Here is a 16,807-nt window from a genome sequence, read left to right on the forward strand (position 1 = left end):
TCACCATCGGCCTTGGCCAGTTCTTTCGAGTGTCCATATTGCGCGCATCTCAATGCGGCAGTTGGCCATTATGTAAATATTATTATTTATATAAGTAATACCTATATTATAATTGTTTTTTTTTTAATTTTGTAAATCATGGTTTGGAGTATAATTTTTTTTTCTATTATTCTAATTAAACAATTCTGTTTTGTTCGTGTATCGTTTTGATTTTAGTTCATTCATATCTTTATAATTTTGAAATTATTTATCACGTATTATGATACCATCTCACAATATTATCATAATTTAATCGAAACACAACCCACGTCAATATTTAATTTAAAATTGTTGAACTTTTTGGTTAATTTATTATTTGAAACGATGTAATATTATTATTTTACTTGTACCTATATCACTTTAAAAAGACCCTTATTATAAAATCGACGTTCATGTATATGTAATTTAATCAATCTATAAAGCATATATTTTATGGTAAAAAAAAAACACATTATAGTCATTGCATATTGTTATGAAACGAAAATCTAAATTTTTTACGAAAAATATATTGATTTTAAACTGCTACTTGTTAGTCTTGTTACTTGATAGTTGATATCTCCCGTCCTTTGTGTTTGTATATTCTATACAAATGTATTGCGTAATACCTACGTACACAAATAAACAAAATAATATGTTTTAAATTGTACAACAAATTATTTTCATTAGAAATATTATAAAACTCTAAAACGTATTTAAAATATTTTATTGGTTTGAGGAGGAATAAGCCCTTCTAAGCCCCACTCTCTATTGAAGTCTTACACACAGTTGCAAGTGGCATACATAGCGTATTAGTATATATATTAATATTATATGGTGCGATAATCATATATAACAACGACGGCATTGTATATAACACATTAATACACAGTACGTTCTATGTTAAGTCGGTATACCAATAAATTTAGTATATACGTATATCGTAATTGTGACACTGCGTTGTGTGGAGGGAACGACCGGGCACCGACGGGAGAAAGGGAGAAGATCTTCGGCCGACCGGGTCCGTCTATTTTCTTCTAGTACTTCCAGACCAGCAGCCGTCCAGTTCGGAGTCGCCGCATTAACTTCAAGCTCGCAGGTAAATACAAAATCGAAATCATAAATAATTAACCGATGAAAAAATCTCTTTCGCGACCTTCCGTTTTTCTGTTAGCGTTCTTTTTCAATCCGGTTTATTATTATTAACATTAATAACATTATTACGATCACTGTATAAATATAACATAGGTTCACTGACCGTTGTTAAGCATATACGTATATGGTACTTAGTTCTGCGTCCGTCCTTCGGATTTGGGATTGGATTGCACGAATATGATTTAGGTCGCTTAACGTGGGCGCGAGATCAGGCGATGTGATTATTATTATATATATATATATTAAATATTATATTATTATGTATATAGATGGTATGAGTTTGAAAACGAGGTGGAGGCCGTCGTCTATTGCAAGCGCGCCTCTACATATGCGTATGATGAATGGTACATAGTCAACTTTCAGAGGTAAAAGTGTGTGTGGAGAAAGAAAAACGCGACCCCAAGGTTGTTTATCGTTTGTGTATAACATTATAATAATTTTTAAAACGTGCCGTGTGTATTTTTTTTTACGTATTTTTGTTTACAAATTACAACATCCTTCCAGTAAATGTCTTAGATAAATGTTGATACGAGTCACGCACACACAATATTATGTAGTGTCGATACATTTGATTGTGGGTTAGCTGTGGGTTATCACAACGCGTTATGAGACTGAAGTAAAAACGAACAAATTACCGTCGTGGTGGAGAATTTTGAGGTGCGTCTGCGGTGGGTGCGTGGCACAATATAATATATTGTAATGTGTGTAGATATAGGTAAGATTCTTGTAGAGCCACAGAGTTTAATTTTATCGCATTGTATAATACTAATAAATTATCACTTCGGTTTATGTATAAAGCGTAATGCGTATACATACAACTAGAGATGAAAATATGTATTACGTGAAATTATGTTACTCACTATTTGAACTTTTAGATGAGTAGGTACGGTTAATGGTTACATAATATACTTTGTGATGTCGTCGTCAATTACGAACTTTATTATTTGTTATATGTTTATGACTACATCATGACTTGTTTGGTTATCAATACGATATAATATAATATTTTTATATTTATGTATATATATATACATTCCCGAATTTTCTTATGTTTAGCAGGTTTACCGGGCTTTATCGTATAAAAACATTTCGTCTAAGTTTTCAAATGGAAAAACCGCGAATTTGGTAATCTGATAGTTCACCAGGATTTTTTTCATTTTTATTATATTATAATAATTGATAAATACACCCATCACAAATGCATAAATATTATTTACAAACCATGTTGTGTTGTACCTTAATTCGAGCGATAGTATTATTAAAACTTTGGAAAAACATATCAACATTATGAATTTTATTAAAATACCACTGCAAGCATAGCAATTATATATGGGGGTGGGCAGATCGATATCATGAGAACCATTTATATCTCCAGCGATGAAACTTGGTGAAAAAGCTGACGAAAGGAATCAGGATCAAGTATAACATTATACCGCATTTGTTTCAAATGGAAACAAAATCACTTAAATACAAGTATTAGGTAAAGTGAAACCTCTAAATATTGGGCACTCTTGGTTTCTGGTATTTTGTTAGCTATTAAGAGATGTCCGTTAAAGAAGAGCTTAGCACTATTATTACATTATTATATTGGTTTTATACACAACACTGAATACTGATACACTTTTATAAAATAATATTTATAATACGACTACTTTCTCGTTTACTATTTAGTTATATGCAATTAATAGTATTATAATAACAATAAAAATATATTGTTCGGAGGTAAAGTACCTCTCGTTCGGTTTTTGTCATTGTTGCTAAAATTCATGAACGCGAACAGGTGCAAGTGATAAGGTTTTCGACACGATGGCGTTAAACAAATCACATAAAAATGTGTGCACATAATATCATTACAATCAATAATGAGTGATGCACACAACATACGTTGTGAAACTTCGGGAGACACGCGTTTCACAGCCCGACGGGAAGTCTAAAATTCGATTCGCTTGATTGTGCGCGCTTCTCTCGTGTGTTAGGGTGGGACAAAAAAAAATTACGAAAATCTGATTGGAAAATTTCGACAGACGGTGTACGGTTATTATTGCTATCGGCGTGCTGCGTGCATCAAGTTCGCGTATTGATCTATCGACGGGATACGATCATTCGCGATTCGTTTCACGCGTGTATTGCTTCGGTAAGATTATTATAAAGACTACACCGAAAACGAACGATTTTCGTCGCAGTTATTGTTTTTTAACGATTTCGAAAACGAAGACTACATCACGTGACACGTTGCAGAATCGTTTGAATTGCACTTCGCCGCCGCATCGCAAATTCGTAAGACAGGCTTTGACAGTGGCCTGCTGTATGTATGATTTATATGAAGTGTCCAGTTATTGAGTTCGTCATCAATGCCTAACTGACTATACTATACAATCGTTATGCTTGCAGTCTGCAGTCCATCAACTCGGAAACGCAGTTGGACGCACGAAATATCATGTATTATGCAAATATACTGTGCAGTACAGGTTATTTTAAATCGACTTGACCTCTTCGGACGTTCGTAATAGCTGGAGAAATTTTGACAGGTATACTCGAACACCGGCGTTGTATTCATATCGTTTACGGTTAAAATTATATCGTGGTATGCCGATATTAGGTATGTATATTTGGTTGCGGTATATTATGGTTTGAATCATATTTCGGGCAAATTAAATCGGTCGTTCCTGTGGGCTGTGTTGCTGCTTATAAGTCTTCCTGGTTGTGCCCTGGTTTGATCTCGTGGCGAATCGACGGCATTTTTATGAGTCTTCGCATAATTATCATTTCGCCCTGCAGCTGTATAGTCACGGTGTCGGCGACACTGCGACAGGCCGTACGCCATTGACGATCGTATTCTATTGCAACGCTGGATAGTTTTATTAATTACCATTATTATTATTATCGTTATTATCAAATCGACAATATTATATTGCATCACTCGACAACGAACTATGCGCCTTGTCTGTTTTCGGCGTTCCGACGCGTCCGGTGCCTCCGCCGCCCACCAGGTCCGGAACAACCGGTTTTACGTATGCGGTTACGCAATTTCTCTAGAGTTCACCGTCGCTTTCGTTTCGAAGTATTTTTTACCGCCCATAAATTAAATGTGTAATAAAACCGGGTAGGTATACGCACGTGTATTTGCTTTTCCTGAATTCGTCCGGTACCCGAGTGTGTCGACGGTGAAAAAAATCCATTTCTGGAAGCTGTCCGATAACACAAATTCTGCATACGCCGTACGATGATATTATTACATTAAGTCCTGAAATTGAAACAATATTTTTCCAAGTGTTTGAACATCATTTTTAGCAAAAACAAAGTTGAAAATTTATTGAGTAGCTCCAAACAATTCTGAGAGACTTCAACTTCCTCAATATCTTACTTCTCACAAAGCTTCGCATACGCATACTTGTACTTATTTTTCATATTGCATTGTTATATATTCTTTTTCACTCAGATAATTTCCGGTTTTTTACTTTTCATTTGCATTGGGTGAATAATAATAGCATTATAATATTATTGTCGTCGCGGAACTGGTGAAAGTACGACGCCGGTGATGTAACCATAATATTTTTTCAACAACGATAATAATACCCGCTGTGTGACACATAACCTGAGACGACCACTATTCGATGTCTTTGATAAGGTTTTCCGTTCTCGCTTTCCAATGTGAATATTTAATGCAGATGAAGATTTTCTGCTGTCGATTTTCAACGATCGCTGCTTTGTTGATGATGCCTTTCGGGTAATAGACGATTCGGCCTTGCCACGATACGACACGCAACAGCGTAAATAATGTTATAGTACAAGAGTACAAGACACGTCAAGAATATTCATAAGCAAATAGGAGGCATTAACTAGTTAAAAAAATCAATTTAATTTTTTCAACTTAATTAATCAGTTAATTTTCTATCTAGTTTTAGATAGTTTAATTGACTGTTGAAATAACTTGACTTTCTAAGCTTTCTTACAATTAATTTAAAAATAATTCCTTAAGTTAAAATCAAAAATATTTTTGAAGTATTTGTTTTTAATAGTTGTTATACATTAATTTTACTACCTCGGTGTCTTCAATATAAAAATAATCTAATACTATATATCCTATGTTTTTTTATAAAATAATATTACATATAAATGGGTTTAAAATATCCTTTTTTTATGATTTTATGAGGATCCACGTACTAGTAAAAAATAGTTTAAATTATTTTAAACTGAAATAATATTATTTTCATATTAACTTTAAACTTAGCGAGTTAATTGTATTGTTTATTAACTATTGTTTTCTAACTTAACGAACTCGTCGTGTTTATCTATCAAATAAATTGTGAGTTACTATATTATATCTATTAAATTAAATTATATTGCGAGCGATGACATTGTTGATCGAAAGACTTTTATTAAAAACGACCGTGAAATATACACAGTAACCCATCGAATACACATTTATGTATAAATTATATCAAAACTTTTTTGACGAATAGGACAAACTCAGGATCAATCACGACCGTGGTAAATTGTAGAGCAACAATGAAACGCAGGAAGGCGACGAAGGTCTCATATCTCAAATTCTGTGACAGATCGCCAGACGCGTAACGAATGCGCAATATCACGTTTCTTAACGAAATTAATTGCGTATTTATTTTTGTGTAATACTTATGTCATTATCGACCATCGTTTACGGGGGTACATGGCAAGAATAGGATATACATTTTCAAAATGTTGTATGGAAGAAAAAAATTTGAATTCTTTATATTATAGGATTTAAAATGTATAACATCTAACTATTACATTACCTATATTATGCTTATTATATTATTTTATAATGCATATCTAATAATTTATATGTAATAAAAATATTGTTTAAATTGCATATACCTATTTTTTTTTAAATTTAAGAGTGTTTAGAATTTTTTTTTTATATAAACGACCAACACTTTTGCAAACGTATCACACACACACACACCGTATATACGGTATTATGCATTATTATTATTATAATATTTACCAATATATTATATTTTTTTTCTATAATATCATTTAATGAAAGTTGAATTTTTTCTTAAAAGAGATCGGCTAAGACAGACTTTTAACTATTATGTATAGTATAATATATAATACGCAACCACATTTATCCGCGAAATAACGCGTCGCCTATACATCGTAATATGTATATTATGCACATGGTGTTGTCGGTGATATTATTATAACTATTATCATAACCATAGTAGCGGTTGATCGCGTTTTTTACAGTCATAAACGAATAAAACGCTATTACGCGGTCGCCGCTGCAGTTGTGGTCGAAACCGGTGCTTGTTGCGCAACCGCTATATATTATTATGATGGGATAATCCTTCCGGACCAGGAAGCAAATCGCGCCAACCGTCGCCGTGTGCATATAGGTGTATACATTATACATGCATGCATTGACTTCCATGTATAAATAATATGTAAACAGGTACACGTATATAATATAATAATATACATGGTACACAAGCAACATGTATATATATATACCTATTATGGCACTGTGAACCAAAGCCAACGCGTTTCTGGTTATAGAACTATTACGTCCGTCGTATACCTACTCGTGTTTTGTAATCGGTTTCGCGTAATGTTTATCATCGTGCCCATTACAATGCCGTCTGCGAAACTCTTTTACCCACCCAACAGCTGAGTATGAAGACCATAAAGCTCATAGGCTCGTTTGCAATGGACACCTCCTATAAACCTATTGTTGTATCGAACTCGAGTGTGTAGTCATCGCGAAACGATGGAAATGTAGGTACTAAATTTATAAATAATATGTTCTGTGTCGATTATTCATGATGTAGATACCGTTTAAGAGGCCAATAACGCGTTTCAAAAATGTATTCGGCGACACAGTTTGCTGCCCAAAACCGTCGGTCGGCATCCGTATAAACCGAGGTTCATAAGTGTTGAGATGAACATTTGATGATTTGCGCGTATTGTGACTGCAGACTGGCTAATGATGGATGTCAGATACTAATATTTTGACACAAATAAATTGTTATAGGGTTTTCCGGATGAAAAATAAAACTTTGAAACCTGCACGAATGAGTTAAAGCCGACCCTATATTAAAAATTGTCTTGTCGTGATATTAATTTTTACCAACCTTTTTAATTAAAAAGAGCTTTAAAGTAAATAGTCGACAGGGCTTCTATGCGTCTTTAAAACGAATTTCGCGGCATTATTGGGACTCGGAAGTATCTACCGTTGTTCATTTTAATAATTATGCGATTCGTGATGTAATATTAGTATTTATATTACAATTCTCTGAATCTTACTCATTTAAAAATCTAATTCGACAGATAATATGGTGCGTAGTATAATTCTCTCGGGTGGTCATGAGATAGAGTACTAAGTACTATACATTCCATATAAATATGCTACAAAAATCGATACCGATAGACCCGTTCGCGTATCTATACGAGTATTACACGTTTTTATTGCGTAATGTAATGTACTATACACTAGCTGCTACTTCCAGCTGTTTTTTTTTCATATAATATTACGGGTTATGGAGCCGGCAAAGTTTATATAATTTATTATAATTTGCGTTTCTTCGAACGTCTGCAGAATAATATACGAGTAATCTATATAGTATGTTATAAGCTGTGTAGTTGCTAGTTAGGAGACATTTGTTTTTGGGTGGAAATAGAAATTAGAAATCAAATAGACCACGCGTCACACTATCGAGTCTTGGCTCCCTCACTACTTTGTGTAAACCTCATCAATTGTATGATTATTTCCGCTTGAATTATACGTGACAATAAGTGTTTAAAAATTCTATTAAATATATTTCAAAGGTGATATAGGTAAATAATAATTTGAAGTAGTTTGTTAATTCTGTTAAATGAAAGGAATTTAAAAATGTATTTTGCGCATGGTCTTCAAATATCTGTTCATATTTGTTATAATATTTTTATATTTTTTATATTTTAATAAATTATGATTTTTTCTTATTTATTTATTGATGTTTTAAATAATAATTTAATTTTAGGTCTATAACAATAGACACCTATCAGGACGAGCGCTGCGGCCATTTCTGTTAAGTACAGTCTTTCGGTCGCAGGATAAACGCACCAACATATCACAATGGGTGTGGGCTATGATAGCGACGATAACACCGTGGAAGAATGTCCACTGGCTGACGGCCTGCGATTAGTGGCCAAACAAGAATTGCGTGAGGATGACGTTATCAGGACTCACTCGTTACGAGCAATGCGCAACTGGATCAGAAAGCACCCGGACATTGTTAACTGTCGCACAGGTAACAATAACAATACAAATTGCCAACACCCTATACAGTTGTAATCAACAATTAATATTTTAAAAATAATTTAGCAAGTTTTTGGGGCTATCAAAATATAATGTGCCTACATATGTTTTTTAAAAAAAAAGTAAAAGCATTTACAAATCAAATGAAAACCTTATTTAGTTCTCCATAAAAAATTATAATCAAAAAAATATATCTCCTATAGGGAGGCCAGATTAAGTTCATTCATGAGCCGTTATTTGGTGACCACTATACCTAATCCTTTTGTATAGAATATTTTTTGGCTTTATTTTTATTGGTTTATTTCAAACGTAACGATAGATTTTATAAATAATAACAATATATATTTAATATTTAGATATGCAATATGTACAAAAATATTTTAATATATAGTTGGTTATTTTAAAAATATAAACAAATCAACACCTGTATCGCTCTATTATAACAGTTTTGAACGGTTTAAATAATCCTTTTTTATTATTTTAAAAGGCTCATATTCAAATATTGAAGCTTGTTAAGTGTTTAGGTTTCGGGAGAAAGGTCATTGGGATAAGTGTTAAAACATATTATACATAATTCATAATAAAAATTCAAATAATTATATTTTACGGTTCTGTCGATGAACTCAATTCTACAATTGATGATAATTGATATAACACTTTTATAGAGTGCCGTTAATAATTTTCTCTTTTTTTTTTCGTTTTCCAGACGCACCATTCTTGTTGCGGTTTTTAAGAACGAAAAAATTCAGCGTTCCCATGGCACAAGACATGCTTGAACGGTATCTGGTTATCAGACAACTATATCCACAGTGGTTCTCCAAATTGGACGTTGACGACCCGATCATATCCGACATATTGGACAGCGGGTGAGTGGTCCTAATTTTGGTTTGTCAATCCCCCCCGCTATTACAATAAACATAATAAAAACCTGAAAATTTATTTATTAAAAAACATACGTATGTTAGCCTCAAGGTTTTTAAAAAATATTGAATGGTCTGCTGTCTTAAAATTTAAAGACCCTTTCACGTAAATAATCGTTTGTTAATACATGGGAAAAACGAGGAACTTATTGCAGCGTTTTTAGTTCGCTTTTGAACCACCAACTATATGAATATATGATACAAGAACAACGCTGCTGCGATAAATCGCTCCCCCACCCACATAACAAAAATATTAAAACCTGTACTTACTGATCTGTATGGAACACACACGAGACAACGTAAATCAAACGCATATTATCATGTATTATTATCGACAGATATTTGGTGCCGTTGCCGGGCCGAGATGAATTTGGCAGGTGCGTAATGTTCTCGTGTGCCGGCCGTTTCGATCCGTACAAGTACACGTCGGCGGATATGGCCCGCGTGCATGCACTAATCGGCGAGAGCCTCATGGACGATCCCGAAAACCAGATCAAAGGTCAGCATACACATTAAACATTGACGATCGTCCGCGGTATCCTTCCGTTATTAATAATTGTATTAACATGGATTATTTTCTTTCACAGGGTACAGTTATGTCAACGACGAGTCCGGATTGCTGATGGGACACATGACGCTGTGGTCGTTTTCAGATCTAAAACGCATCATACGGTGTTTGCAAGTACGCATAGTAGTGGCGAATAGACTTACCAAACTCATTTAAATCGGTTTATTTATTGATTTTTTTGTTTGTCTAGAGTTCGACACCGATGAGACACAAATCCACGTACTTCATAAACGTCCCTAATTTCGCGGACAAGTTTTTCACGGCTACGGTTTCATTTTTAAACTCTAAACTTAAGAGCAGAGTTAAGGTACATTTAACTTTATTTATTATGAGTAGCCTACATCTATACGATAGTACTTGCAATCTGAAATTATCACGATTTAATTTCTTATCAGGGCTGTAGATACTTTTTCCATTTTACGACATGGAAAATGTACTAACACCAAAATACAATTCTAAAAAATTAAAATAATATATATCGTTCATATTTTTATTTAACTAACACAATGTGACCACTAATTATTACTACCTACCCTCAATACTAAATTTCTGTTTGACAAACTGTTAATAACCATATGCTTGTTCCATTATTTTCAGTTCTACAGCGGTCAAAAAGACATACAGAAATTCATCGATCCCAAATACCTACCAAAAGAATACGGTGGTGAAATACCTTTGGCCACAATGATAGGTCTGTAAAGTTTTGCATAAATTTTACTAAATTTTTATTTACTCGGTTTAATAAATTCAACACACAAAGCGATGTATCTGTTAATCCATTTTGAATCCATGATTGAAATTACAATAATATTGATAATATACTATATAGTATATTAATAACTTTTACGCTATCATTTATGTGTTTGGTATGTTTTTATTTAATTATAGTTGAGCTGAAGAAGAAACTCCGCGCCAAACGTGAAATGTTAATGGCTCTAGATGACATGAAAATCAACATCAACGGAAAAGGAAAAATAATTAGTGAATTCGACGATATGCAAAAAGAATTAACTGGATCATTCAGGAAATTGGAGGTCGATTGATGTGTATTTTTATTAATTTTATTTTTTTATTGTTACCATAATATTATTGTATGATCATTACCACCATTCGCAAAGATTTTATTTGTTTTATAATTTTTAGTATTATTTTTTCTTTTAATAAAGAACCATCATAGGAATATCAACAAATTTCATAAAATTTTATTGTCTTAATTTTGCTGTTAAAATACACATGTTGTCACTAGTAGTAATTAAAAAAAATGTACATAAACAAAAATATATAGTAATTTAAATATTATAATACACTTAACAAAAATATTATTCTTTAAAGTATGATATATAATCGATATCACAAGTTCAAACGATTAACGCGTTTTGGTCATGGTGTAAACAAAAATAATGCTCATGTTTTTTTTTTTTTATTATTATTATACACTTACACCATGGTATTGGTCAGTCGCTACTAGTAAAACAAAAACTAGAAGTAAAACAAAGACGATGTTAAACACTGGCAAACATGAAAATATTATACAAAAAAAATATATATAATAATAATAATAATAATAAAAATAATAATAATATAAACTTATCAAAACAATACTTTTAACTTTCATATCATTTTAGGGGATTCAAAGTTGAATAAATTAATACACGCACCAAATAGGTTTTTCCATCCTGGGAGAGGAAGGAGAAATTTTATTGCGTTCGTCAAATCATACAATATCGCATTTTTAGTCGTCTGTCTCTTCAACTAACATTTGAGTGTCTTTTCCTGTGTCCGTTGTGGCCGGCTCTAATTCCCTGTGTCTCCTTTGTATTTGGGGCGATGCTTTCTGTATAATACTGGATGGTGCTAGTATGGCTGAAGCAGGTTCTTGTACTAGACCTTTGGTCTTGGTAACGTCCAAAGGCACCTCATATATACCATTACCAGCGTCAGATTCCATATTGCCAAGGGCATCATACATCGGATTGCTGAAGTCACGGTTCTTACCACTTATATCTGTCATGTTGTACTCCACGTCCAACGGCTCCTGTAAACATATAAAAACAGAGTTAAAACCAAAACACAATTTTATCTTCTCTCTTAGTTTTCTCATTTACCCCTCCTCCTTGACCGTTGTTGAATGCGTTTGGACCGAATTCCACATTTGTCCCTTGTCTAAAGGACACGCTCTGAGAGTTAGTTAAGCTTCCAAGTACAGCTCCCTTGCCACTGAAATAAAAACATAAACATAAATAGCTGTTTATAGTTAGTAAGTACTCATAAAAATAATACATACAATGGTCTCTTGCGAATGAAAATGAAAATCGCACCAGCGACTAATAGTAACAATAGCCCAGTTAATGGAATGATAAGCATGGAACTGAAAATACCCTGTCGTCTGATCCGTTTCGAAGTGATGTCGCATAAGCGACCGCTAAAGTCGGGTTGACATAAACAATTGAGTTCACCATCTGGTGAGTCTTCAGTGCAAATACCACCATTTTGACAGCGACAAATTCGCGGTGCTGGTTTCGGTGGTTCTTCGGCTGTAATTGATAAAGCATAATTTTAGTTTTAAATTTTATTCACAATCTACATAACATTTGTGTAAATTTATAATATATTAATAATAATTACCGGCGTCACAAATTTTTTCGCTGACACCTTGCTGTACATGAGTATGGTCTGGACATGCACAATATACACCCGCAGGTACCAATAGACATAGATGTGAACATCCGGCTGATTGGCACGCGTTTGCCATTGTATAATTATATCTTTGCCGATGGTAAACTAAAACGGATGGATAATTTTATGAATTAATTGATTAAAAGGAAAAAAAATTCTGAGAGCAACCAACCTTTAACACCGGTCGGATTCACCAAATCCTTGGCAATGGTGACTGGAACTCCACGACCGAACTTATCTTGTTTCATCAACTCGCCGGTTTCTCTAGATAGCCAATATAGTTGGTTTTCAAACAGATCTAGCGATATAGGGTGATGCAGGTGTTCTGTAAATAAAACGATAAACATAATAAATAACTAACAAATTCCCAAATATGTTATGACTATATCGACACTCACCTCCGCGTATCACGACAACTCTGTTCTTTTGGTCATATTTAATTGACTCGATGACATTGAGTTTGGTATCCACCCAATACAAAGAATGATCCATAGCTGTATCAACTGTCAGTCCTGTTGGGTAGTGTAGTCTAGTGGTGACCAGTGGCGTTTTTCTAGACCCGTCCATCCAAGACATTTCAATTTTTGGGGTTTCTCCTACGTCCGCCCAGAACATTTTACCCATTTCGGGATCCAAGACCAAAGAGGAAGGAGTATCCAATCCTATAAAAAATAAACAGATATTTAGTCGTATAATATAATTAAATTTTGTTTAGTTAACTTTATGTAGGTATCTATTCTTCATATATATACATACCACTGCTAACAATCGACCTTCTGTATCTTCCGTCTTGTTTAGCAACCATTATTCGGCCAGCTGGCTTATCTTCTTTCGATAGGTCGACCTCAGCCCAATAGAGGTTGTCACCCATCCAGTCTATGGCGACCGCCACAGGCTTGAATGGTCCTTTGATATCCAGATCTTGCGGGTATCCCACTTTGACTTGTCCACTCTTGGCGTCCACCATGTATGAACGTTTTATCGAATGGTCGTACGAATCAGCCCAATAAAGTATTTCAGTTTTTGGATCGTAATCAATAGCTCGTATACGTTTTTCATTGCTGAGAATCGACAAATGTTTTCTCTCGTTGGATTCGTAACCACGTAATTCAGGACCATTAGTGTATACTATAGTTAACTTCGGATCTACGGCCTTGCATACGCCGCTAAACAAATCACTTAACACAAAACCATCGCGACATGAACAAATGAACGAGCCATTTATGTTCGTACAATCTTGAGAACAATGATGTAGTCCCAACTCACATTCATTCAAATCTATAACGATATTGAAACATTCATACAACATGTATAAATAGAAAAAAAATGTTTTGCAATGCATAATTGTTGTTCAAACTTACCTTCACATTTTTTACTGTTTTCTCCGATCTCGTATCCAGCGTAACAGGCACAGCTGAATCCTTTACCCGATGTCACATTCAAGCAGTAGTGTTCACAACCACCTTTTGTGGATTCTAAGCACGTACCTGAATAATCTGAAACGAAAAAACACCAAACGTGTAACAAAACAACTCATATTCGTATCACACGTATTAACACTTACGGCATCCCTTTTCGTCTGACAGATCTTCGCAGTCGTACTGGAGATTACATAGTTTTGATTTGTTGACGCATTCGCGATTGGCACACGTAAATTCTGTGTAATGATCACACTGCCTGATGTTGTGCATCATACCGCAAACGCTTAAGTCATTTTCGTCAGAACCGTCTCCGCAATTGTCTACGCCGTCACAACGTTGGTACATCGGGATGCAGTGTTTGTTTTCACAAGAGAAACGGTTGTCGAGAGTACAACTCATATTGGCTGTAAAAAAAAAAAATATAAATATTAGTGGTGATAAGTACTAAAAATAAGTAAAAATATTTATATATTTAATATTTATATTTTTTTATAAGTAAAAATTATATTATATTTTGTCATTATGAAATCAAATGCCACTCACAACAGAGTTCAGACGCTTCGTCAGAGCCGTCGCCGCAATCGTCTTCCCCATCACAGATCTCAGAATTGAAAACGCACAGCTTGGTGGTTTTACACTCGAACTTGTTCTTAGGACAATACCGACCTTCGGGATATCTGGGCGGACAACCTATTTCATCGCTAAAGTCCCGGCAGTCCCTATCACCGTCGCACCGGAAGTAAGACGCGATGCAATGACCACTCTTACATTGGAACGTGCCGTTTTTGCATTGGAAACCGCCACAATTGAGTTCATCCGAGTTATCTCCGCAATCATCGTCATGGTCACACCTCCATTGGCCTGGTATACACTTTCCGTTGGAACACTGGAACTCAGATTCCGAACACTGTCGGTATAATCCTTTGCACAGGTCTTCTGATTCGTCTGAATTGTCACCGCAATCGTTTTCGAAATCACACAGCCATCTCTTTGGTATACACCTATTGTTTTTACATTGGAAGTCTGTTGCAGCTTGGCACTTCGGACAGTTTTCTGGAAGCTCGTCTGAACCATCGCGACAATCATCCTTGCCATCACAGAACAACCACTTCGGAATGCACCGGTAATTGGTCTTTCCTGGACATCTCTGCCATCCAGTCGTACAGTTTCTTTGTCGGCACATGTAGGCAGGTTCATCTGAATCGTCACCACAATCGTTGTCAAAATCGCAAACCCACAATTTCGGAATACATCGACCGTTTTTACACGAAAATTCTGACTTCGGATCACATTCTCTATTATCTATAAGCAAAATAAAAAAAAAAAATTAAAGATTATTGAATGTTGTGCTTGCATGATATATTTTTATAGTTTGATTTATTAATTTAATGATTAGATATTGGTCAACCTTGAGAAGTTTTATCATTATAACGAAAAGTTTAACTAGCTAACTTAATTTTCCAAGGAAATCTTTGTATTTTTTGAAAAACTTGAAGGATTTATAATACAGAAAAAAAATATTATTTTATTATTATACGTTTTTAAATTATTTATAACTGTAAAGCAAAATTGGTCAGACATTTTTTTACAAAAATTCACCACAATTAAGAAGAAATAAAAATCTTATCCAGCTCAAAAACAGTTTATCTATGTTAAAATAAGATTTTTTCGCAATAATATAGTGTTTAAAACTTGTAATTTTTAGGTAATCAAATTAAATCTCATTGTAAAATATAATAGAACAGGCTAATTGTACAAAATAGTTTGTGAAAACCCTACAAAAAATTAATTCTCAGAAGTACTTACGGCACATCGCCGGATCTTCGTCACTACCGTCTTTACAGTCAGGTTCACCGTCACACTTCCATGAATCCAATATACATCTTCCATTTGAACGGCATTTGAACTCAATGCTCGGGCACGGTAATTCACAGTTTTTCTCATCAGATCCATCTCCGCAATCGTCAACACCATCACAAATTGTAGCCGATGGCGTACAGTTCCGATTTGCACACTGGAATGCTCCACCTCGGCAATATCTTGTGGGACACTGACTTTGGATCTCATCCGTTCCATCGGCACAGTCTCTCTCTCCATCACACCTAAAACATAATGTATATAAATATTGGTCTCGATTTTTAACATAATGATAGTATAAACGAAGAAATCTCGATTTTTATTTAAACGTACTTCCAAAACCATGGGATGCATTTTTGGTCATTCTCCTTGCATTCGTGCTGACCAACGGTACAGTTGGATATGCAGGTCTTGTTATCACGAGGGTCCAGGTAGAATTGGTTAGGACAGGCACATGTAAACGATACTGGACTCTTGGCATCCAGATAACCGTCAGGAGACGTATCCACTCCGGGCACGGGACGCAAGAGGCAAAGATGTGAACAGCCACCGTTATCCCCGCCACACGGATTGGCAAACGGAATTTGTCGCAAATTATGATAGACGTGCAAATCATACGGTCGATGTGTGGTGTTCCTAAGCACTCTATAATCGTGTCCTAAAAAAAAACAATTTTCAATATTTTAGTTACGTTTGGTGATTTCGGGCAGATAGAATACACCAATATTGTTAAAAATACTTTTAAAATAAACTTAATACACTTAACAAATACGATCTCGACAAGCCATAATATTATACGTATTATTTTAATACCTACTCAACTATCGTAAACAATTATTTGAAGTAGGTACTTTTCAAATTTAATTATGATCTTAAAGTATTTTTAATGAAAATGGGATGAGCATAGGCTGTT

General features: G+C 34.4%; 2 protein-coding genes across 3 annotated transcripts in view; one reads left to right on the plus strand and one right to left on the minus strand.

Moving 5' to 3' along the window:
* The first annotated feature begins 920 nt into the window (after nt 1-920).
* On the plus strand, nt 921-11,318 carry LOC112603834 (clavesin-1-like). Its single transcript, XM_025352609.1, has 8 exons — nt 921-1,114; nt 8,175-8,444; nt 9,159-9,318; nt 9,711-9,871; nt 9,960-10,054; nt 10,131-10,247; nt 10,538-10,631; nt 10,829-11,318. Exons 2-8 carry the CDS (start codon nt 8,270-8,272, stop codon nt 10,981-10,983), a joined length of 957 nt encoding a protein of 318 aa, XP_025208394.1. The 5' UTR covers nt 921-1,114; nt 8,175-8,269; the 3' UTR covers nt 10,984-11,318.
* A 100-nt stretch (nt 11,319-11,418) lies between these two features.
* LOC112603833 (low-density lipoprotein receptor-related protein 2) overlaps nt 11,419-16,807 on the minus strand; it is a 64,265-nt gene continuing 58,876 nt past the window's right edge. For both annotated transcript variants that reach the window (XM_025352608.1, XM_025352607.1), the window contains exons 36-47: nt 16,228-16,552; nt 15,844-16,139; nt 14,581-15,339; nt 14,181-14,441; nt 13,978-14,112; nt 13,373-13,894; nt 13,015-13,278; nt 12,789-12,941; nt 12,566-12,721; nt 12,225-12,474; nt 12,046-12,157; nt 11,419-11,975 (exon numbers count right to left, since the gene is read on the minus strand). In XM_025352608.1, coding sequence (XP_025208393.1) covers nt 11,673-11,975; nt 12,046-12,157; nt 12,225-12,474; nt 12,566-12,721; nt 12,789-12,941; nt 13,015-13,278; nt 13,373-13,894; nt 13,978-14,112; nt 14,181-14,441; nt 14,581-15,339; nt 15,844-16,139; nt 16,228-16,552 — 3,536 coding nt within the window. In that variant the 3' untranslated portion in view covers nt 11,419-11,672. The remainder of the gene's footprint in view (nt 11,976-12,045; nt 12,158-12,224; nt 12,475-12,565; nt 12,722-12,788; nt 12,942-13,014; nt 13,279-13,372; nt 13,895-13,977; nt 14,113-14,180; nt 14,442-14,580; nt 15,340-15,843; nt 16,140-16,227; nt 16,553-16,807) is intronic.

This window comes from Melanaphis sacchari, unplaced genomic scaffold, assembly GCF_002803265.2.
Source record: "Melanaphis sacchari strain LSU unplaced genomic scaffold, SCAv2.0 Contig111_pilon_pilon, whole genome shotgun sequence".
NCBI lineage: Eukaryota > Metazoa > Arthropoda > Insecta > Hemiptera > Aphididae > Melanaphis > Melanaphis sacchari.